The following is a 24,147-nucleotide window of genomic DNA, read 5'->3' as shown; positions in this document are numbered from 1 at the left end:
TTCACAAACTCCGAGATCATGATCTGAGCTGAAGTCAGATGCTTAACTGATTGAGCCACCCCTGCATTTAAACATTTTTTAAATTGTGGTACAATATACATAACATAAAACTTACCATCTTAACCTATTTAAGTATGCAGTTCACTGGCATTAAGTACATTCACCCTGTCAGGCAACCATCACCACCATCTGTCTCCAGTACGCTTTTCATCTTGCAAAACTGAAACCCATACCCAGTGAACACTAACCCCACTTCCTTCCCCAGCCCCTGGCAACCACCTTTCTAACTCTTTCTTAGGAATGTGAGTGCACTAGGCACCTCAGGTAAGTGGAAACAGTATTTGTTTTTTTGTGACTGGCTTATTTCATGTAGCACAATGTCAGCAAGGTTCATTTGAATTTTCTTTTTTGTACCATTAATGTTTTATTACTTTTCCAGTTAAAAAGACTAGTAATTACTTGTCAAAAAAAATCACAATGTCGACTTATAAGACTAAAGGAAAAAGCAGAAATCAAAACTTAGTGTAAAATGTCATGACAGCTTTGTGGGGAAAAAAAATCACACACGTTGGAACTCAGCAGAAACAACTGGACGTTTCTAGTGACGTTACTGACTATTTATAGATGGGTCATAGTTACATTTTATTTCCTATTTTTCTGTTTTTCATTGTTCCATGATGAGACCGACAGGCTTATAATCAGGAAAAAGCAAATGCCATCTAAGAAACAGGTATGTCAACTTTGGAAAAATGTTTCGTCCAAGTTTTCTCTGGAAACCCTGAGTTTACTAAGTTCTTCTATTGCCACAAATTAAATATACTTGCAGCCATGAATCTACATGTCCCAATTGGAAGTTAGGAACATCACACTGATTTTGGCCAACAAATGGCATTCAATCGGTGAGTGTGAGATCAAAGAACAAGAGACCGATCAAAGAGTCTTTTCTACCCCAGTCATCTGTTTGGCTCCTGGGAAATCCAGCCAGAAGTCTGACGTTGTGTCACTGGGGGAAAGTGGCGTCTTCCAGGGGTACTGGCTCTCGGGAGAGCTGATTGTAGATACAGTGTAGTGACGTCACAGTGACAGCCTGGAATTGGTTACGGCAGAGGTATTTACATCATGGAAACTGGCAAATACTACAAGTCAACCTTCGCCCCTGCCCCAGCCTCCCCTCCCCAAGTGACTACCAGCTAGAGAATCTGTGGTGAAATATTTGCCAGGTACTGCTAGGTGCAAACACACCTGTCTCAGGTGGGTGAGCCATTCCCCTTCCCTTCAGTCCCTGGCTGCTTGTTTCTCAGGGCACCAGATGGCCATTTCCTTGATCCGTCTGTTAGCACCATTTTGCTTTCTGTGTTTGGATCAGGCTTCCACATTCTGTGGTTCTTTGCCTCTCAGAGACACCAAGCTTCACCCTCCTGTCTCGAGTCCAGAGAGGAGAGGCTGTGCTCCGTCAAAAATAGTGGACTCTAGGGCGCCAGGGGGACTCAGTCGGTTAAGCGTCCGACTTCGGGTCGGGTCAGGATCACACAGTTCATGGGTTCGAGCCCCGCGTCGGGCTCTGTGCTGACAGCTTAGAGCCTGGAGCCTGCTCTGCTTTGGATTCTGTGTCTCCCTCTCTCTCTGCCTCTCCCTGACTCACACTCTGTCTCTCTCTTTCTGTCTCTGTCTCTCTGTCTCTGTCTCTCTCAAAAATAAACATTAAAAAAAAAATAGACTCATCAGGGTGCTTGGGTGGCTCAGTCAGTTAAGGGGCCAACTCTTGATTTCAGCTCAGGTCATGATGTCACAGTTTGTGAGTTCGAGCCCTGTGTCGGGCTCCACACTGACAGTGCAGAGTCAGCTTGGGATTCTCTCTCTCTCTCTCTCTCTCTCTCTCTCTCTCTCCCTTTCTCTCTGCCCCTCCCCTACTCATGCTCTCTCTCCCTCTCTCTCTCAAAATAAATAAACTGAAAAAAAATTAAAACCATAGTAGACTCATTTGACGGCTCTCCATGTTTCCATTTTCTCATTTCATCCTGCCAGACTCTTCTTAGAACTTCTCCAGGTTTCAGGAACTTTCTTGCTACAGGCTCTGTGTTCCAGTTCTTCTGGGCAGAAGGCAAGAGGGGAAATGGGAGGAGGGAGTGTCTGGGGAAGGTTTATCAGGCTTTCTTTCCCGGAGAACAAGCCGGGTTGCTTTTGTTGTTCCTTTTCCCCTGAGGTGCCAGCCTGTGGGTCCCAGGCCCATCCAAGGGGGTGTGGGTGGGATTCTGTCATCCACCTGTTTATACCTGTTGAAGTGAGGGGTGCCCAGCTGACTGAAGGGCCAGGCTGCTACCTAAGCTGCTCCCTCCCGACTGGCCTGCCCTCTCTGAAGCCCCCAGGAGAATATCTCGAGGTGGAACAGAGAAGCAGATTGTTGCTAAGAAACCTTTCAGCATTGCCTCCAGGGAGAGGACAGAGGAGGAGTAGTGAGGCAGAAATAATAGGTAACCTGCTGGCTTCAGAGACCCAGGCTGCAGGAGGGCTGGCTATGGAGTCAGGCATCCTGTCTCTCCCTCAGACACCAAACAAGACAACTGTGCCTCAGACCTGGGTTCAAATCAGCCCCCCTCCATTCATTTGTTAGGCTACCTGGCCTCGCTGAGCCTTCTGTGTAAATCCTGAGTGAGAATGCCTACCTCTCAGGGTTGTGCTAAGGAGTCAATGAATTAATGTAAGTAAAGTGCTTAGCCACAGTAACTTTTCAATTCACAGGAGGTGAAAAGGAAACAAAACAAAACCAGCCATGTGTAGCAGCCTGAGGAGAGAGGTGTTTGAGTCTCATGTTTAATATGTGATTGTGGGATTTAGGATTAACATGTGACTGTAGATGGGGGTCAATGCCTTAAACGACACTTCATTGAGTCCCTTCCTACAAGTCGACTCTATCTTTCCAATGACCCACGAGATGCAGATCATAAAACTAAGGCTCTGAAAGATCCCTACCTTGTTAAGGACCCCACAGTGAACCCCCATGTCACTGGTCACTGTTCTAGACAGGGAGCTTTCTCCTGTCCAGAGCCACCTGAAATGCTGTGGGACACCAGGGCAGGGCATTTCCTGACAGCTCCTGTCTCAGGGTTGGCCACAACCTGTACCCAGACCAGGGATGGTGGGGGGTTTCCTGGGCTACAGAGCTGTCTTGAGACCCGTCCAGGGACGTGCCCATGTCGGCTGGCCCGGTAACACCCAAAGCATCTGGACCATGGCAGCTCATGCATAAGTGACAAAATTGAATTTTGCTTGGCAGGACTTGGTGTGGGACAAAGATGGGCTCCAGTCCTGGCTTTGCCACCAACCAGCTTTGTGACTTGGAGCTTACCCTCCTGGATCTCTAGGTATCTCATCTATTAAGTGGGATTGCTTGTACAAGGGTTGTAGGGAGGGCCCAATGAGATGAAGTTTCTAAAGTGGCTTTGGAAAAAGTCCCCAGCCATGCAAACTACTCAGCATTGTCAACCATCCTGAAGGAAGTTGATCCTTGTGGGGGTGGAGAACTAACTGGTCAGGAGAACCTCACCTTTTTTTTTTTTTTTTTTAATTTTTTTTCAACGTTTATTTATTTTTGGGACAGAGAGAGACAGAGCATGAACGTGGGAGGGGCAGAGAGAGAAGGAGACACAGAATCGTTAACAGGCTCCAGGCTCTGAGCCATCAGCCCAGAGCCCGACACAGGGCTCGAACTCACGGACCGCGAGATGTGACCTGGCTGAAGTCGGACGCTTTACCGACTGCGCCACCCAGGCGCCCGAACCTCACCTTTGACTCAGCAAATATATCAGGAGGGCCGGCTCTGTGCAATTCCTCTCTTGAGGTACCACCAGGGTCACAGAAAATTCCAGAGCCTCAGCTGGAAACTTGCCAGCTATTGATTTTACCTCTATCTTGTTAGCTTCAGGTCGGGAATGTGAGGTCAGGAGTTTGTCAGAAAAGCCTGCAGAGCTCCAAGACCAAAACCAATGAACCTCTCCTTTGTTTATTTAACAAATACATAGTGGGTGGTTAAGAGGTGCCAGGCACTGAGGAAACAGGAAGAGGTCAATGAGGATGAAATTTACTTTCCATCACAAGGTAGAAGATGAACCAACAAAACGGAAGGGAAAGGAAGAAAACTGTCAGGAGCTGGCTGAAGAGTTAAATCACTGCGGGAAAGAGGGGAAAGGGAAGAGCCGTACAACTTTATGGCTCAGTTCATCAGGCAAAGCACACGTTTCATTAGTTTCAAGAGGATTTCATCATGGAAGAAGTATTTCAGTAAGGGGCCTTTGGGCAACAGAACAAATGATTTTTGTCAATAGGAACTCGTGGGGTTTTCCCCAATATTTTATGATGAACATTTTCAAACACAGGAAAGTTTCAGGAAGGCAGGCACCCATATACCCCCCTCCTAGAGTCTAGAGTAATATTTTACTGTACTAATTGCAATTTTAAAAAAATTGTGTTTACTTAGAAAGAGAGAGAGCAAGCCAGGGAGGGGCAGAGAAAGAGGGGGAGAGAAATCCCATGTAGGCTCAGAGCTGTCAGTGCAGAGCCCCAGGCGGGGCTGGAACTCACCAACTGTGAGATCATGACCTGAGCCAGAACCAAGAGTCCACGCTTAACCCACTGAGCCACCCAGGCACCCCACAATTTTTTTTAAAGGGGCTTCCTCCTAGGGCAGTTTCAAGTGTCAGCTCTTCCTGAGGATATAGAAACCTTGGTTTTCCTAGGACGGGATGGGATGAGGATGCGGCAGGGAAGAGGGATTTCAGCTCTCTGGGAATCACACTGGATGCGGTTGAGCGTGGTGGGGGGCGGAGGGGGGGGGCGCAGAAAGCTTCCGAGAACAAGTTCTGCTGACCCCAGCTCTCGCTGTGTGGTCTCAGCTAGTTAACAGGAGAACAGGAGTCTCGTGGCCGCTTTTGGCTGGAGGTCTAAGGGATCATCTTTCTCCTGCTGTAGACTTGCCTTCGTTCTGCAAAGGGTAGGCGGGGACAGCCATGGCGGTCCTGGCGTCCGCCCGGAGCACAGGAGAGCACGGGAGCACCCTGGAAGAACTAAGCTGGGACGCCGAGGGGACCCTGAATCCTGCAGCCGGGCGGCCCGCCTCTCCGGGTGCTGCAGCCGGAGCGCCCGGCGGGCCGGGGGCCGGGGACCGGGGTGCCGTCCTGCGGCAGCCGCAGGGCTCTGCACGGCCCAGCGGTCCCCGCGACTCCAGGCTGCCGTCCCGGGCGCAGTGGGCTCGGGGAGGGACCGGCCTCCGCGCTCCACCCCCGACCGGGCCGGACTCGGCTCGGCGCGCCCGGGCGCGCGCCCTTTGCATAAAGCCCTCCTCCCCGGCCAAGGTAGAGGAAGTTGGGCTCCCGCCTGGAAGGGAGGCGGGAGGGAGTCCGGCTCCTGTTGTTTTCCGCGAGCGGGAGTGGGTGGCGGGCGCAGAGGGCGGGGTGCGCCCTCCCACCCCGGGCCGGGCGCTCCGGGGCCAGAACCGCGTCGGGAGCCCGGCGCAGCTCCCAGCCCCGGACTTCGGGCTCAGCCCAAGCATCCTTCCTGGGGGCTGCGGAAAGCGGAGCTACTCGGTCGTTCCGAGGACTCGGGAGGAGCGCTCAGTACCCCGGGGGCCGGGGCCCTAGGGGCGGGGGCGCACGTCCACCCAGCCGGCGCCTGCGCTTCCTGAGGAGCCCCCGGCCGGCATCGGGGGCGAGATGGCCGCGGGCGTCCGGCCGTCCCGGCCGCAGGTCCTCGTCTGCCTCGGGGTGCTGCTGGCCCGCTGGGTCGCCGCAGGTAAGGGGCCGCGATCCCGAGGGAGAAGTTGAGCTTCGCCGGGCCACGGGAGGGGAGGGGTGGGGAGAGCCGGAGACCCAATTCCCTCCGACTCCGCGGGAGCCCGTTGTGGCCGCGGCCCCGCAGCCGCCCCGGGAGGGTCTTGAGTTTCCTGCTCGCTGCTCGGCTCTCTTTGCAGGAAGGAATTTTCCCGGGCGCCTGATGGAGGGCAAGATAGCCCCAGTCCCTTGGAGTGGGCAGCCAGCGAGGCTGCGGAGGGCCTGCGGAGAGGTGATGGGAAAATTGGGGAATTTGAAGAGGGAAATTTTGAAGATAGGAAAATTGAAGAGACACGTGTAGGGGGCAGAGTGGTGTTTTGTTTTGGTTTTTTTTTTTGTTTGGTTGGTTTTTTTTTTTGTTTTTTTTTGTTTTTTTTTGTTTTTTTTTTGTTTTAAGGCGTCGGATGTAAATTTGCGTTCTGGTTTTACCTGCTGTGTTGGGGCTCAAACTCTAGGCTCCTTTATTTTTCTCTCCTTCCTCTGCCCAAGGTTGAACTCGCCTTACACTTGTAACCTGTGGCTTTCCCTACACACCCCTGCAAGCCGACCTGTGCAGACTAGCACATTCAGAACCCTGCCTTCCTCCTTCACCTAAAAAACAAACAAAACTGTTTTATTTTGACGTAATTTCACTTACAAAAAACTTGCCCTTGCACTTGACATGACCTCTTCCACTTGACATGATTGGCAGAAAGTCTTAAATGCTCCATCTGTGCTCTCCCTTGTAATAAGATCAGAGTGTTGCTTGAGAAAATATATAGGGTAAAAAAACATTAAAAAAGCATTTTTGAATTAATTCACCAGTGAATGCATGTCTTTTGTGTGCAGGGCAGGGTGATGAACAGTGAGAGTGAGGGCTCAGGTAGAGGGAAAGGAGATGGGCCCAGGAGGTGATGTAATTTGCCAGAATACTTGGAGCCTTATTTTCTGTGTTGCCCAGTGCAGCTCACACTGCTGATCTCCTCTTGTAGGTTCTTAGAGGAATTGCACTTTGAGCTTCCTAGCAGCAAGTGCCAAAAGTTCCTAATGGTCAGGCTCTCATAAGATTTTTTGTTTTGGGGCGCTTGGGTGATTCAGTCGGTTGAGCATCCAACTTCAGCTCAGGTCACAATCTCACGGTTCGTGAGTTGGAGCCCTGCGTCGGGCTCTGTGCTGACAGCTCGGAGCCTGGAGCCTGCTTCGGATTCTGTGTCTCCCTCTCTCTCTGCCCCTCCCCCACTCATGCTCTCACAGTCTCTCTCTCTCTGTCTCTCTCAAAAATAAATAAACATTAAAAAAGATTTTATTTTGTTTTGTTTTCAGCATTCATTTAAAAGCAGTAAAATTTCCCATAGTCTAGGTTTCTGGTTTATCTGGAAAAATCAGATGATCTGGCAGCACAGGGCCTACTTTTTCACCTGGAACTGAGCAGTGGTCACCCCTTCTCTCTAGGGCATGTGACCCCAAATTTGTCCCATCTCTCCTGTTGTAGTTACCCCTAATCCCCTTCAGTGATGGACCTTATGTGCTGACCCCTGCAGGCTTTGGACTTAATGGCCACTGTGCTAATGGAGAAAAGGAGAGGCCAGACAGTCTCCAACTGGTTGTGTCCAGAAGTTAAAGGTGATTGTTCCCTTTTCTCTGGCCGTCTGCGGTGTTTACTGCTCTGTGAATATCAGGGACCTGGGGACATCAGACCTCTGCGTTGATATCATCGCACTGGAATGAACCAGCTTCTAGGCTGTCTGCCGCTCACCACACAGGGACACTTTCTCTACCGCCATGCCCAGTCATTTTGATACCCAGGCTAAGTTCACCTTCGTGTGTAGTGCTAGGAGGGCTTCCGTAGCCTGGTGTATGTTTGTTGTTTATCTTTCAAATTGGGAGTTATCTTAGGGGGGAAAAAAAAAAAACTTTCTCCTGTCACCTAACTCTAGACAGTCTTCATGCCTGCACTGTCACCTGAGCTTATCGATCCCAGGTCATTCTTGGGGAGAAGTTGGTAGGAAAATAAGTGGGTACAATCCCCCAACTCTGTAAAGGATGATAATATGAGGGCAGCACTGGGAAGTGGTTGCTCATGTTGCTTTTGGGTCCATATTCGGAATTTAAGGTTGGTGGCCCGGGGCGGGGAGGGGGGGCATTCAAGGACCCTCTAGATACCGTGGGGACAGCTTCTAGTGACACAAACAGTTGTCTCATTGCCTCATCTTGTCTGGTTGGGTGACCAGACGTATGAAGACCTCAGTGGCAGGCAGTCCCAGCTCTCCCAGCGACTTGTGTGGGCCCTTCAGTAAATCGCAGAAGCTTTGTGAACCTCAGTTTTCTCATCTGTAAAATGAGGACTTGGCCCGCCTCATCTTGACCCCAGCACTCAGGACTGCCGCATCTCAGGATTGAGATGACCTCCAAGGTCACCTTCAGCTTCAGTGGTTAAAAAGAACGGAGTGAGCGAAGCCAGGAGAGGGGGAATGCTTCCAAATGGTCTCTTTTGTGATTGTGTCATTCTGCTCCTTGGAGGAGAAGACCATGTTAACTCAAGTTCCGAGATTCAAGTTTTGCCGGGGTTTTTCCAAGTTCTTTCTTTCTTCCTTTGCCAGGGAGCCCAGGAAGGGGCAGGTCTGCAGATCTCATGAACACCTACTGCGTGTGTAATGCTACAGCCCGTCTTCTCTCCTCTGTGGGGATTGCCACTGAGGACCTGGGTCCTCAGGCCTAATCACTTAAACTAATTCTTACCTGCCTTTCCAAGTGATCTTTCAGAAAGATTTCTTGCTGTTTTGGCATCTCTATCATTAGACGACATTCTCCGCCTTCCAGCGACTGACTTAGAGTTTTTTTTGTTTTGTTTTGTTTTGTTTATTTTTTCCGTGCTGTCCCGGCATGTGGGAGTGGTGCAGCTAGGGTGAGGGAGAGTTGGAACGTCCCGTGGCTCCAGGCTGGCTTCCAGTCTTTCAAAGGGAGCCCCTTCTAACCATACAAAGGGCCAAAGACAAATCACTGTTAATCTTTCTTTTATTATCGGGAAGGGTTGTCAGAGGCAGGTGGCAGTTCATTTATTTTTCTACCACTTTATTGAGATATAACTTACCTACGATAAAATGCACCCTTTTAAACTATGTCAGTCAGTGGTTTTGAGTATATTCACAAGGTTATGCAACCATCACCACTAATTAAGTCCAGAATGTTTTCATCACTCTAAGAAGAAGCGTCAGGCTTGAGTGTTAGCAGTTAACACTTCACTACCTCCTTCTTCCCCCCACTCCCCCCACCCCCGCCAGGCCACTTTCCTCAGCCCTAGACACCTGCTACCCTACTTTTTATCTTTGTAGACTTGCTCATTTCGGACATTTCATATAAACGGACTCACGATATGTAGTCTTTTATGACTGCGTTCTTTCACTTACTATAATGTTTTCAGGATCAATCCATGCCATTCATTCATCCCTTTTTATGGCCAAATAATGTTCCCACCATATGGATATACCATTTATCTACTCATCAGCTGATGGGCATTTGATGGACATTTCCATCTTTTGGCCATTATGAATAATACTGCTGTGAATGTATGTGTGAAGTCTTTGTGTAGACACGTTTTCCTTTCTCCTGGATGTCCACCCAGGAGTCGCATTGCTGAGTCATCCTGTTACTTTAACCTTGTCAGGAAATGCCAACCTGTTTTCCAAAGTCGCCACACCGTTTAAGAACCCTACCGACAATGCAGAAGGGTTCCAGTCTCTGCATCTTTTCCAGTATTTGTTAATTTGCTATTCTCTTTGATTCCAACCATTCTAGTAGGTATATCGTGGTAGGTCCCTTACTGTGGTTCTGATTTGCATGTCTTTAGTGACTTATGATGAGCATCTTCTCATGTGCTTACTGGCCTTTTGTAGATCTTTTTGGAGACGTGTTCAGATCCTTTGCCCATTTTTAAGCTGTATTATTTATCTTTTTATTGTTGAATTCTGAGAGTTCTTTATATATTCTGGGTACAAACCCCTCATCAGATAAGTGATTTGCAGGTATTTTCTCCCAGTCTGTACATTGTCTTTTCACTTTTTTGATGGTGTCATTGGATGCACAGAAGTGTTTAATTCTGACAAAGGCCAATTTATCCGTCTTTCTTTCCCCGCTTGTGCTTTTGGTGTCCTGAGAAACCATTGCTTAACCCAAAGTGACAAAGATTTATTCTTTTATTTTTTTTCCTAAGCACTGTATGGTTTTAGCTCTTACATTTAATCTGTGGTCCAGTTGAGTTAATTTCTCACATATGGTGTGAGGTAAGGGGTCCACCTTCATTCAGTTGTCCCAGTACTGTTGTCAAGGGCAATTTATTTTGAGATGAAATACCACCTTTCGCAAATCCCGTAGATTCACATACTTAGGAAGCTTCTGAGGTGGCGGAAAGAGAACGTGCTGGAGGATGGCAAGAAGTCTAGCTTCTGGTCCCACCCTGCTGCCTTCTCACTGCAGGACTTGGAGTTAGCCCACTCTCCTTCTTGGCATCACACTTTTCTCCTCTACTGAGTGTAACAGCATGAGTCAAAGACTCCTCACAGGTTCTGCCGATTATTCCTGTGCCTGTGGCCTCTTTGTATTTGGTTGTTGACTGTGGGGGGCAGGCCGGGGTGGGGGGGCTGGAAAATTTCCACACTTCTCAGCAAAATGGGCTGCGTTTGCTTCTTGTTACCTGGTGACAGTCTGTGCCAGATCAGTGGCCCTTAGCCAACTGTCAGTCGTGAGTGAGCATCAGAATCACCTGGAGGGTTTGTTAAAATGCAGCCTACCTTCCACTGCCACGCCCAGATGGGTGATTTATCTGATTTAAATGTTCTGGGGTGGGACCTGATCATTTGCATTTCTAACAGAGCCACCGCCCTGCGGCTGCTGCTGCTGGTCTGGGTTTATGAACTTGCTGTTCCCTCTACCTGGCTAATTCCTACCTGTCCATCAGATCTCAGTGTGGCCTCCTGGAGGAAACCTTCCCTAGCGGTCACCCCAGCTGGACTTAGGAGCCTCTTCTCGGAGGCCCTGTCATAGTACTTATCACACTGTATTGTAATTGCCAGTTTATTGTCTGTTTTCCCCACTAGCCTGGGAGATCCCGGACGTCTCCCTCTGTATTGCTTATCCTTGGCTCCCCCTGTTTTGCCCATCCTTGGCTCCCCAGTACCTAGCATAGGGCATGCCCAAAGTCGGAGCTGCAAGAGAGCTTTGACTCCAGGATCATTCGCACCTCAGATGGAGAAAGGACTGTGGGAACAAAGCCCAGGCCCTCTTCCTTTCGTCCCTTCTGGATTTCTAGGCAAATAAAACCATTTGGGTTCTGTATCGGTTATTTATTGCCACAAAGGTGCTGCATAATAATCACAAAATGACAGTAAGTGCTTATTGCTTAAGGGCTGGGGTTAATCAGCTCTGCTGATCTTGCCCGGGCTCACTGGCATGTTGGGGCATCGACTCAGCGGCTGAAGGCTGATCTGGAATGGCCTCAGCTCAGGTGATTGGGACCACTGGGGTCTGCACACCTAGCTTCCATCTTCCTCCTAGGATCTAACCTAGGCACCTCCTTCTCAAGGTGACGGCAGGAGTGACAGTGAGCAAGCCCAATTACACAAGTGCTTTTTAAGCCTGTGTTTGCATCACATTTGCTAACATCTTATTGGCCAGAGCAAGGGTCAGGGTGGGAGGGCAGTGCGGTCCGGCGGTGACGGGCGGTGAGGGGCCCGGGTAGTGGGGGAGGGGGACATCGGGGCTGTCTCTGCAATTGCCATTTACCACACGTTCATTAAAATCAGCACTGGCCAGTAATTACCCCCCAGAGTGGAGGCTCTTAAAAACACACACCTGATTTTTTAAAAATCCTAATGCGGAGAGATTGTGCACAAGGGAGGGTGTTCCGAGATGAAGAAATGTAGTAACGGCCTGACCTTTCCTTGTGCAGGATTAGAGGCTCCGGTCATCGGAGAGGTTCACGAGAACGTTACTCTGCACTGTGGCAACATCTCGGGACCAAGGGGCCTTGTGACCTGGTACCGGAATGACTCGGAGCCTGTCTTCCTCCTGTCCTCCAATTCCAGCTTCCGGCCGGCTGAGCCGCGCTTCTCTCTGGCCAATGCCAGCTCGCTGCACATCAAGGCGCTGAGGCTGCAGGATGAGGGGAACTACACCTGCCGGGAGGTCCTGAATGAGACGCGGTGGTTCCGAGTGTGGCTGCGGGTGGCCCGTAAGTGCGGTGGCGGGACACTGGGGTCGGCTGGCGGGGCGCTCGGAGCCTTGGACTGGAGGGAGGAGGGCTTTGGCGTTGATCCCTGGGTTTCATCCCTGGCTCTGCTTCCTGCTCGCCGAGTGACCTCTCATGCCTGGATTTCCTTATCTGTAAAATGGGGACAGAAAGAATTCTTGCGTCCTAGAATTCCTGTGAAAACTAGATTCTGGTTTATCTAGATAAAGTGCCGTTAATGGCTCCTGGCAGAGTAGTTAGCGATTACTTTCGGCTAGTTAGTATCATCCTTGCTGTTTAATATCGTTTGATTGTGCACCAGAGTCAGAGTGTAACATGATGGAGTCAGTCTTGCCTGAGTTCCAATCCTAAAGTTGTGTCACCTTGAGGAAGTAGCTTAATATCTCTGAGCATTAGTTTTTCTTTGTTAATTGGGGATAATGCATTACGTACCTTGTAAGGCCTAGTGCTCTTATGCTATAGTGCTGACCACGGGGCTTGACATGAGCTGCTATTATATTACATAGTGCACGTTCCAAAAACACCGTCTTATCTGTTGATATACACGCATGAATTTAGAATGGGGGTGGCAAACTATAGCCATATCTGTGGGCTGTATCTGGCCTGCAGGCTGTGAGTATTTTTTACATTTTTATTTTATTTTATTTTATTTTTTTAAATTTTTTTTTAACGTTTATTTATTTTTGAGACAGAGAGAGACAGAGCATGAACGGGGAAGGGGCAGAGAGAGAGGGAGACACAGAATCAGAAGCAGGCTCCAGGCTCTGAGCCATCAGCCCAGAGCCCGACGCGGGGCTCGAACTCACGGACTGCGAGATGGTGACCTGAGCTGAAGTCGGATGCTCAACCGACTGAGCCACCTAGGTGCCCCAACATTTTTAAATGGTTGGGGAAAACAAAACCAAAAGAAGAATATTTGTGACATGTAAAAATTATATGAAATTCCAGTGGCCATAAATGGAGTTTTATTGGAACACAGCCACACTCATCCATGTACATCTTATCTCTGACTGCCTCTGGTGCTGCCACGGCAGAATTGAGTGGCAGTGATGCAGATCGTGTGGCCTGCAGAGCCTAAAATACGTGCTCGATAGCCCTTTACAAAGACAGTGTGCTGCTTACTGGTTTCGACGGGTATCCGTGTAGAAATATACGTGTGATCACTGCTCCCTCGTTTCCTCATCTGTAAAATGATTTACTTATTTCTGTATTCAACACAGATTGATTGAAAGCCCAATGCCAGGTACCGTTCAAGGCCCCGGCCACAGGAGTGAATAGGACAGACAAGGCCCCTGCCCTCGTGGAGCTGACACTCTGGTGGGGGAAGAAAGGTAGACAATAAGCAAGTACATAAATGCATCAGGAGATATCACAGTGATGAGGGCTATGCAGAGCATTGAGTCTGGGTGATTCTCCAAAACATTTTATTTTTATCTATCTATCTATCTATCTATCTACTTATTTTTTAATGTTTATTTTTTTGAGAGAGGAGAGAGAGAGACAGAGTGTGAGTGGGAGAGGGGCAGAGAGAGGGGGAGACACAGATCCCGAAGCAGGCTCCAGGCTCTGAGCTGTCAGCACAAAGGGGCTTGAACTTGTGAGCCGCAGAATCATGACCTGAGCTGAAGCTGGCCGCTTAACTGACTGAGCCACTCAGGCACCCCCGAAACACTTTAAATTAGGGGGGTCAGGGCTCTAGGGTGGCTCAGTTGGTTAAGCGACCAACTTCGGCTCAGGTCATAATCTTGCAGATTGTGGGTTCGAGCTCCACATCGGGCGCTGTGCTGACAGCTCGGGGCCTGGAGCCTCCTTCAGATTCTGTGTCTCCCCCTCTCTGTGCCCCTCCCCCACTCACACTCCATCTCTCTGTGTCTGTCTCTCTCTCAAAAATAAACAAAACATTAAAAAAAAATTAGGGGGGGTCAGAGAGAACCTTTTAGAGGAAATGGCATTTAAGCTGAATGATAAGTAGGAACCAGTCATACAAAGATAGGAGCGATTCAGGCAGAACGATATCCAGTGCAAGGTGAGTTGAGTGTGGTGTGTGTGCTCACGAGACAAGGCGGTGTGGTGCGAGCCCAGTGTGTGAGGGCGTGGGACGTGTGAGGTAGGGCCCAGTAGGACTTGTGTTATGGGTTGAATTATATTCTTGTCCTTCCCCCCTTGCCACCCCCCCCCCCCCAATATTGAAGTCCTAACTCCTGGTATCTGTGAACATGGTCTTATTTGGAAATAGGGTCTTTGCAGATGAAATCGTGTTGAGATGAAGTCATTGGGGTGGGCCCTAATCCAAACTGACTGGTATCATCCTAAGGAGAGGAAAATGCTGGGGCGCCTGGGTGGCCGAGTTGGTTAAGTGTCCAACTTCCGCTCAGGTCATGATCTCACTGTTTGTAAGTTCAAGCCCCATGTCGGGCTCTGTGCTGACAGCTCAGAGCCTGGAGCCTGCTTCGGATTCTGTGCCTCCCTCTTTCTCTGCTCCTCCCCCACTTGTGCCCTGTCTCAAAAATAAATAGATGTAAAAAAAGTTGTTTTTTTTTTTAAAGAGGAAAATGCAGAGACACACAAGGAGAACATCATCTGATGACAGAGGCAGGAAGTGGGGGATGCAGCTGGAAGGAATGCCAGGGGCCCATGGCCAGCTCCCTGGAAAAAAGCAAGGAAGGAGTCTCTCTTGGTCCCCTGGGCCCTTTGGAGCAAGCGTTGCCCTCCTGACTCCTCAATTTCAGGCTTCTGTGAGAGAACTCAATTGTATGGTTTTAAGCCACCAAGTTCATGGCACTTGGTAAGGCGGCCCCAAGAAACTAATATACCTGGCAAGGAATTGAGATTTTTGTTGTTGTGGTTGTTCTGGATGCCAGAGGAAACTCCTGGAACTTTAAGCGTGTGTGTGGCATTATTTCACTAACACATGCAGAATGTCTGTGCGTGATCTCAAGAAGGACTGATGCAAATAGGGAAGCCGCTTGGAGGCACACAAGATGTTGGTGGCCAGAACCACGGTGGTGGCAGTGTCCTTGGTGACAATGCACAGCTTCAGACTATTTTGGAGGTAGGCCAGTAAGACCTGTTGGGGGGGATTGGAAGTGGAGGATGAGGAAAAGCAAGGCTTCAAGGACACTTCTAGGTTTTTCGATGGTCTCCAAGGTTGCCCCCAACCCTTGAGGCTTATAGGATTTTGGAGTACAGTGTTTTCGTGTCTGGAGATGCCGTAGTTGAACTGCTGAATTGCCTGGGATGAATGTGGGTGTATTAAAAATGTCGCCCACCTTGGCCCAGCTCTATTCAGTGCTCACTGTGCTCCCATGGGCAGGTCACTTCAACTGCCGGTCATTAATAACTCCTCATGTCAGTCTGCTCAATACATATCTTCTCTTCTGACCCCCGAGTAAGATGGCAATACAGCTTGTTACTTTTTAAAAAATTATCATCACTCCCTCCAGTTTATGATGACTTTATCTGACATTGATTAATCATTGGCTAAGTTTACTGGAGGGTAGATTAGTTTCATTATTGCCCTGTAGGGAGATAAACGCAAGGCCATTTTATGATGAATGTGAACTTAATTTTAAAAGAATCCCTAAAGGTGCGCCTGGGTGGCTCAGTCGGTTAAGCATCCGACTTCAGCTCGGGTCATGATCTCAATGTTCGTGAGTTCGAGCCCTGCATCCGGGCTGCTGACAGAGCCTGGAGGCTGCTTCGGATTCTGTGTCTCCCTCTCTCTCTGTCCCTCCCCTGTTTGCGCTGTGTCTCTGTCTCTAAAAACTGAATAAAAATTAAAAAAAAAAAAAAAAAGCCCTAAATGCAAATAGCTTTTGGGGCTTCCTGAGTTACTGTGATGTGATTCATAGTATGGATACTTATTCAGTGTCCTCAACTGGTGTAGGCTCGTTTGTGAAAACAGGACACCGACTGTCTTAGTTTGGGCTGCTGTAACAAAAGTAACCTAGGCTGGATGGTTTCAACAACAAATACTTCTGGCAATTCCGGAGGCTGGGAAGTCGAAGATCAAGGTGCCGGCAGACCCGGTGTCCGGTGAGGCTTGCTTCTTGGTTTGTAGATAAAGTCTTCTGATTGTGTCCTCACTTGGCAGAGGGTAGAGAGAGAGGAAGCAATCTCTCCGGGGTCTCTCCTCAGAAGGCGCCAGTCCCATTCATGAGGACTCGACTCTTAGGGCCTTATCACCTCCCCCAAAGGCCCCACCTCCAAAAACCATCATACTGAGGATTAGGTTTCAGCATGAATCTTGGAAGGGTTACAAACATTCGGTCTGTAGCACAGATGTCCTCTGGTTCCACGTATACCGGAGCCCTCCAGAATCTCAGGTCTTGCTCCCGTTCTAGGAGAAGCCCAGACAAACACCAGACCCCTCCGGGCATCAGGGAGCTTCTCCCTGCTCCTCCTCAGACAGTGGCTGAAGGAGAAGCCTTGACATCTCAGATTGGACTCAGCCCTCATTCTGCATGGAAGATTTTGGAATATGGATTAGGTCTGATCCAATCACTATTTCTGGGAGGGCCATGGTATTGCTGAGTGGCTACGAGCATACACTGAGGTCCAGCTGCCTAAGTTCAAATCCAGGTGCTGCTGGCTTTTGTCCTTGTGACCTTGGGGAAATCACTGGAACATCTCTTACTTCAGTTTTGTCATGTGTGAATCAGGGATAACGGTGGAACCGAGGCACAGATTCACTGCGCACATTCGTGACATTAACATGCACAGCCCTCAGCACAGAACTGGGCACGCTATACGCACTTGGTTTATGTTATCTTGACCAACTGGTCAAGCAGGTGATGGGATTCCTGTGGGAAAACTGCATCTCAGGTTCCCTGGAATCCGTTCATATCGAAGCCTTTTGAACAGGACCTTCTGTGGGTCAGGGACTCCGTGTGTCCAGATCTTGCTTTTCCCGTCTTTTCACTGACATGGTTGATAACTTAGTCTCTTAAGAGAGAAGTTTGGAAACATTTCAACATGGCCTTGGAAGCTAGGAAGACAAATTCTGAGATGTGACAAGTTGTTATCTGTGAGTTTGAGTGCGTGAACGGACAGAGATGCTGTAGAGACACAAGCTGACTATGAATTCAGTAGCCTCTCCCTCCTTACTGTTTGGACGTCTGCCTATTGATCAGGGGCGTTTTGTACCTCTGCCTTCCAGGGAGTCAGGTTTTTTACAAGCCTGGAGTGATTTAATGTGCCAGGAATGGGGGTTGCAATGTGATTTTGTCGTTTGCTTCAGAATGAAAGACTGTACTATTACTTGTTAATTTAATGGTGCAGTTGAAAAGCCTTGCCCTCCAGATTGGGACTGGCGCTCCCAAAAATACAGAAATCCCTTAGTCCGGAGCAGTTCAGGGCTGCCAAGGCTGTTTATTTCATTGACTTACCCATCCTCTTCTGCCTCCAAATTGGGGTGGGTATGAGGGTAGAACTCCTGTGTGTTCCCTGCTGGAGGGATGGGCAAGGTAGCAGAGACCTTAACACATTCCACTAGACTTTGTTCTTCTTTAAAGATATCATCTCTCACGCACGGGGGAGCTGAGCAATCAGATAAGCCCATGAAAGCCACAGTCAGATCTCATGGCACATGGTGCCAAACTCCCTGTGTCTGTTTTTCTCAGGCCAAGCAAGTGTTGAGGGAACATTTGAGCCGGATGGCACACGGACAGCGAGGAAGCTGGTTTGTATCAACCTCCAAGACTCTCTTTGGAATCAGCTGGGGTTTGGGAGATGGGGAGCACTTTTGTCTAGCAAGTGATGTGGCCACCATTCCAGACTTCCAGGAAAGGGGCCTCAGGAAAGTCCCATGTTCCCTGGCTAATTGAGCTAATCTATTTGCACTCATTCTATGATGCTGGCGGTGACACTCTGCCTCATGATAACGTAAGGTCCTAGGGAAAGAGTGTGTTGGGCAAGTTGAAGAAGCATTGTTGGCCCCTTTCAGAAAATGGAGGATCCCTGCCCGGAGCGCAATTAATGAGTCTCGCCAAACTCATCTGAAGCAGAGATGCGTCCCTATAAGAAGCTGAAGATCTCTGGGTTCCGGCTTTGTGGATGGGATTGGCAATCACTAGGGAAATCGGGAGGCAGTGGGGTTGTCACATATGTCTCTATATTCAGTCTCTAAAAGTGGTATCAGAACAGTCTCTGCGAATTTTCCCGAGGATCTTATCTCATTCTAGAATCATAGGTATGCCCACTGATTAGCAGAGACTACCTGATATATTCTTAGGTCATTTTTTAAAATGTTTTTTATTATTTTTGAGAGAGAGAGAGACCGAGAGTGAGCAGGGGAGGGGCAGAGACAGGGAGACACAGAATCCGAAGTAGGCTCCAGGCTCTGAGCTGTCAGTACAGAGCCCGACGCAGGGCTCGAACCCACGAACTGTGAGATCATGACCTGAGCTGGAGTCAGTTGCTTAGCCAACTGAGCCACCCAGGCGCCCCTATTCTTAGGTCATTTTTAAATCAAAATGCTGGTATAAAGAGAAATGCCTGAAGATAACTCTTGTAATTGGCAGGGAACCCAAGATACTGAGGTGGAAATCTCCCATTTTGTGGGTCCCTGAGTCGTAAGTCAACTCTTCGAGACCCTTGACTGGCCAAACTATGGTTATTGGGGTCGGGGGGTGGGGAAGGAAAGAAGTGAGTTCCAACATCAAGAATGTTGGCAGAGGGGCATCTGGGTGGCTCAGTTAGTTGAGCGTCCGACTTCGGCTCGGGTCATGATCTCACGGTTCGTGAGTTTGAGCCCCACGTCGGGCTCACTGCTATCAGTGCAGAGCCCACGGCAGATCCTCTGTCCCCTTTTCTCTGACCCTCCCCCACTCACACTCTTTCGCTCTCTCTCTCTCAAAAATAAACATTAAAAAAAAAATGGGTGTTAGCAGAGAAGAGGAAGGCAGTGGCACTGGTACATTGTTCTAGAACAGGAATCGAACTTTTTCTGTAGAGGGCCAGATGATAAATATTTCAGATGTTCTGGCCCAACTGATAAGGTTAAAAACGTCCAAAACAAGAGTGTAAACGCATTACCACATTTTTTTAATTGACAAAATTCAAAGTATAATAATAAATGAGTACTTTTTTTTATAGTATAGTGTAATGAGAAAAATAGAATTCCTTTTTTGGGGGGATAACATTTCACTTAATTGTGATTCAAAGTTAGCGTTCTCTCTCATCAAATCGATTGCAAATATTCATCTGTGAAAACCATTTTTAGCCTGTGAGCTGTACAAAAACAGATAGTAGGCCACGGTTTGCTGATGCCTATTGAATCAATCAACAAGGATACTACCGATAATAATGTCAGGTAACATTTATAGAACATTGACCAAGGTCAAACACCAGGCTAAGTGTGCTGCTTGTATTTTCTTATTGGGTCCTTCAGTAACCTGGTGATAGATGTTTTTACTGTTCTTTTCGTTTCATAGGAAAGGCAGGAGAGAATGAGAAGGATGGGCACTTACCCAAGGTTGTCTATCTGTAAGTGGCAGTAGGATTTACACCCAGGTCTCTGAATTCAGAGGACAAGCTCGTGGCCCCCAGGCAAAGGCACCCATCCAAGATAGAGCTGAGAACTCAAACTCCAATGACCAAGGCCTCAGTAAGACGCCGAGCCTTTGTAACCACTTTATATTTTTATTTATTGGCTGTTTTATTTTTGTTCCCCATCTCTCTTTCTCTTTGAGTGATTGTCACCATCACCCTGCAGGCAAAAAGGGCTGGTAGTTTCTGTTTGGGGATAAATTATCAAGCGGGTGGAGAGAGCAGTGGAAGGGAAGGAAGTGGGCACCTTCTCCTGTGTAGTAAAGTCAGAGCAAGGGAAGAACCCCAGGGACTCAAGATGGCGTCAGCTTTAATTAAGAAAGCAGACTCGGGGCACCTGGGTGGCTCAGTGGGTTGAGTGTCCACCTTCGGCTCAGGTCATGATCTCATGGTTTTGGGTTCGAGCCCCGTGTTGGGCTCTGTGCTGACAGCTCGGAGCCTGGAGCCTGCTTCGGATTCTGTGTCTCCCTCTCTCTCTGCCCCTCCCCTGCCCACGCTTTGTCTCTCTCTCTCTCTCTCTCCTTCAAAAATAAATAAACATTAAAAAATTAAAAAAAAAAAAAAAGAAAGCAGACTCAACCCAAGGGCTTTATAGATGAGATGTAACCTCTGAACACTTCATTCAGGAGGCCTCTCAGGTTCTTTCATTTGATTTCTTTTTCTAATCCTTCCACCTGTTCCTTCTCATCCATTCCCTGTATCCAACCCTGTTTCTTGATGAGAATTGTACTGGTCAGAAGCCCCTCCCACCCAGTTTCTGGGGTCCACAGTATCCATTCTAGGCCACTAATGGCCCCCAGACCACAAGTCGGAAGACTCAGGCTGGCCAATCTAACACACTACCTCTTTGCTGGTCTGGGCTTTGGCTGTCAGTGCTGCAGAGGTACCCTCTGTTTAACTGGATGCCCGCCAACTGTGGGCACGCCCTATTACCTGTTGGTCTGCATACCTAACCAGCTAGCCAGCAACAGTAAGTGGTACCTCCCATACTAATGGCATCATTTTAAAAACAGACCCTCTATGGCAGGTGACATGGTTCCAGCAGATCAATGCAACTGTTGGGAACCAGCCCCAACCTGAGAAGGATATGTCAAGAATTCTGACCTGGGAAATGCACAATTTCTTTTTTTTTTTTCTTTCTTTTTTAAAATATTTATTTATTTATTTATTTTTAAATTTTTTTTTTCAACATTTTTTATTTATTTTTGGGACAGAGAGAGACAGAGCATGAACGGGGGAGGGGCAGAGAGAGAGGGAGACACAGAATCGGAAACAGGCTCCAGGCTCCGAGCCATCAGCCCAGAGCCCGACGCGGGGCTCGAACTCACGGACCGCGAGATCGTGACCTGGCTGAAGTCGGACGCTTAACCGACTGCGCCACCCAGGCGCCCCTAAAATATTTATTTTTGAGAGAGATAGAGCGTGAGTGGGGAGGGACAGAGAGAGAGAGAGAGAGAGAGAGAGGGAGACACAGAATCTGAAGCAGGCTCCAGGCTCTGAGCTGTCAGCACAGAGTCCAACATGGGGCTCAAACCTGCGATCTGCGAGATCATGACCTGAGCCAAAGTCGGACACCCAAAAGAGCGAGCCACCCAGGTGTCCCGGAAATACACAATTTCTAGAGTCATACAATAGCCTCAGACATAGGTGAAATAGATGCTGTACTTTGAGGGGCTCTGGGAAAGCCTTTTCCTCCCCGGAATAATTTTTCCCACTGGCCTATTTCTGTTCAAATTCTACAGTCACAGATTTATTCCTTTGGCTAAGTGTTGCCCTTCTTTCTGAAAGGGCAGAGGTAACACACTAAATGACTTTGGGATAAATAGGTGTTAAATATATTCTTTTCATCAAAAGAGATGCCTCAGCTTGGATGCACTGGCCACCAGCCATGGGATGGCATTTCTGGGGATAAGAAAGAAGTTCAGAAACGTAAGGGGGATCCGGAGAAGACCCAGCACTTACCATGCTTCCAACCTGACCAGCACTGTTCTGCTGTACTACTTGAGTATCACCATAGCTCCTTGCAATGGATTCTAGCTTTGCCCCCATTTTACAGATGTGGAAGTGGAGGCTAAGAGAGGTTAAGTAATTTTCCCAAGGTCACACAGCTAGTGAATAGAGGCCATAGTTGGGCCTGGAACCAATGTTTCTTGTGTTTCAGTGTGAAGTTGTGCTAGGAGTCCCCCAGCCCACCCCCAGGCTCAGTGATTTCTCTGGGAGAACTCACAGGACTCGGCATTTGTAATTTGATTTATTACAGCGAAAGGATACAAAGCAAAATCAGCAAAGGGCAAAAGGCACATGGGGTTAAGTCCGAGGAAAACCAGGAGCAAGCCTCCAAGACTCCTTTTCCAGGGGAGTCCCATGGAACACGCTTAATTCCTCCAGGAACGAGTTGTGGCAACATGGGTGAAATGTGTTAGGAAGCCCACGAGACACCCAGCACCCTGGATTTTTACTGGGGGCTAATCACGTGGGCACCCTCGCCTAGCACGTACCCAAATTCCAGACTCTCGGGAAGCAGCTGTACAGCGTAAACCGCACTGTTTGTGCAAATGGTTCAGGCCCATGAGCCTCCCTCTTGTCAGGTCTAGAAATGGCGAAACCCTCCTGAAATCCAAGTTCCAGTCGCCAGCCAAGGCCAACCTTACAAGCAGGCCTTTTTAAGGAAAGCACTTGGGCCTGCCGTGTTAGCTCTAATGCACAGGTAGCCTATCCCATCACCACTGTTTCTGAAAAGGAGCGGTTTGCAGTTTCCCCTTTCCTATAAGGATTGAACCCCTCCCCCAATAAATCAACGTTTATCTCAGGATTAGAACGCATAAGGGCATTTAAGCATAGCATTTGTCACATAGTAAGTATTCGATAGATACTGACATCCTCATTGTTGCTTCCTGATCATTTCTGCGTCTGTTAGATCTGGTAAGGAGCTCAAGTTAACTCTTAAGTAATGAATACTTTCCCCATTCCCCCTGTCATTCTCAGGCGGTCCCTATGAGGTTGAGGTCAACATCTCCAGCACCGGCACGCTCCCCAATGGCACCCTCTATGCAGCCAAAGGCTCCCAGGTGGACTTCAGCTGCAGCAGTCGCTCTTGGCCTCCGCCAGTGGTTGAGTGGCAGTTCCGGGCCCCCGATTCCAGCACTGAGCCCTTTGGAAACAACCTGACGGTCAGCAGCTTCATTCTGCTGCTCATGTCGCAAAACCTCCAAGGGAACTACACGTGTTTGGCCACGAACACGCTCAGTGGGAGACAGCGGAAGGTGACCACCGAGCTCCTGGTCTACTGTGCGTAAGAGGCGCTCCCCTCCCCATGTCCTCATCTCGACCCTTCGTGAGCTGCATGTTTGTGCCTCTTCCTCCTGTCTACAAAGGCATGCCTGCTGCACGGGCCCGAACGTGCTTCTGTGGTTCCCTCAACACACACGTACACACCCAGGGCTCTGTGTCAGAGAGGAGTCACTTCTAGGAGCTTGCTGCTAAGTGGGGGACACAGGAGAGTCCCTGTGAGCCACAGAAGGAAATTAATGCCGAGCCTAATGCTTGCTTTTCTTTTTTTTTAATTGAGGTGAAAGTACAGAACAGCCATTTAAAGATGTACAACTCCGTGGCATTTGATACATTCACAGCATTGTGCGACCATCACATCACCTCTGTATAGTTTCAAACATTTTCATCACCCCAAATGGAAATCCCATCCCCATCGAGCAGTCACTACCTCCTGTCTTCTCCACCCCCTGGCAACCACCAATCTGTGTTCTATCTCTATGCACTTGCTTATTCTGGATGTGTCCTATCAATGGACTCCTACCAATGTGGCCTTTCATGACCAGCTTCTTCTGCTGGGCATTACGTATTCAAGGTTCCTCCGTTTTGTGATGGAGTTAATATCCCACTGCATGGAAAGACCAAAATTTGTGTATGCATTTGACCATCCTCATTCTATGCATGAACTTGGGCCCTTTAGCACCGTTAGGAACCAGCAGTTTGTGAACCTTTCTTGCGGGAGTGAGAAAACAAATGCCTTGGGTGAAAACCACCGTAGACACATAGAGTGTGCTCATAACCCATGCTAACGACAGGAGGCATCAGAACAGCAAATTACTGAACAGGATAATAACACCTTACTTAGTTCATACGTTATTCAGAGCCTTTATACGTCTCTGTATTCTCTCATAAAATGGCATTTATGGTAGACGAAGTCATATGTGCTTATTAGATGAAACATGAGTGGAAAGAAAAGAATATTCTCACCGTCATTTTGGCATATTATTGATAATTTTTCTTGTAGATGACATGTACCTACCCATCCATGTAAGATCCAAATTTATTTCTATTTGTGTGTATTATATAAAATCTATAAAACATGTACTATACGTTTAATACATACATAATATACATATAGAATATATGCACAATATACATATATATGTGAATTTTCACATACAGCTGTTAACACATGGGTTACATAGGATTTACAGGTTTGTAACTTGTTAAATGTCTGTGTGTTCTTAGTAATGCCTGCACAAAGTAAAAAGGAAGTATATGTTAAGG

At 48.3% G+C, this 24,147-nt stretch overlaps 1 protein-coding gene across 3 annotated transcripts in view; it reads left to right on the top strand.

The window, feature by feature from the left end:
• The first annotated feature begins 5,327 nt into the window (after positions 1 to 5,327).
• The window catches only part of VSIG10 (V-set and immunoglobulin domain containing 10), a 34,016-nt gene continuing 15,196 nt past the window's right edge, over positions 5,328 to 24,147 (top strand). For 2 of the 3 annotated variants that reach the window (XM_043557715.1, XM_043557714.1), the window contains exons 1-3: positions 5,328 to 5,784; positions 11,746 to 12,027; positions 22,579 to 22,881. In XM_043557715.1, coding sequence (XP_043413650.1) covers positions 5,706 to 5,784; positions 11,746 to 12,027; positions 22,579 to 22,881 — 664 coding nt within the window. In that variant the 5' untranslated portion in view covers positions 5,328 to 5,705. The remainder of the gene's footprint in view (positions 5,785 to 11,745; positions 12,028 to 22,578; positions 22,882 to 24,147) is intronic. The other variant, XM_043557716.1, reaches the window with a different exon arrangement.

The sequence above is a fragment of the Prionailurus bengalensis genome, chromosome D3, assembly GCF_016509475.1.
Source record: "Prionailurus bengalensis isolate Pbe53 chromosome D3, Fcat_Pben_1.1_paternal_pri, whole genome shotgun sequence".
Taxonomy (NCBI): domain Eukaryota; kingdom Metazoa; phylum Chordata; class Mammalia; order Carnivora; family Felidae; genus Prionailurus; species Prionailurus bengalensis.
This window is presented reverse-complemented; position numbering and strand designations above follow the sequence as displayed.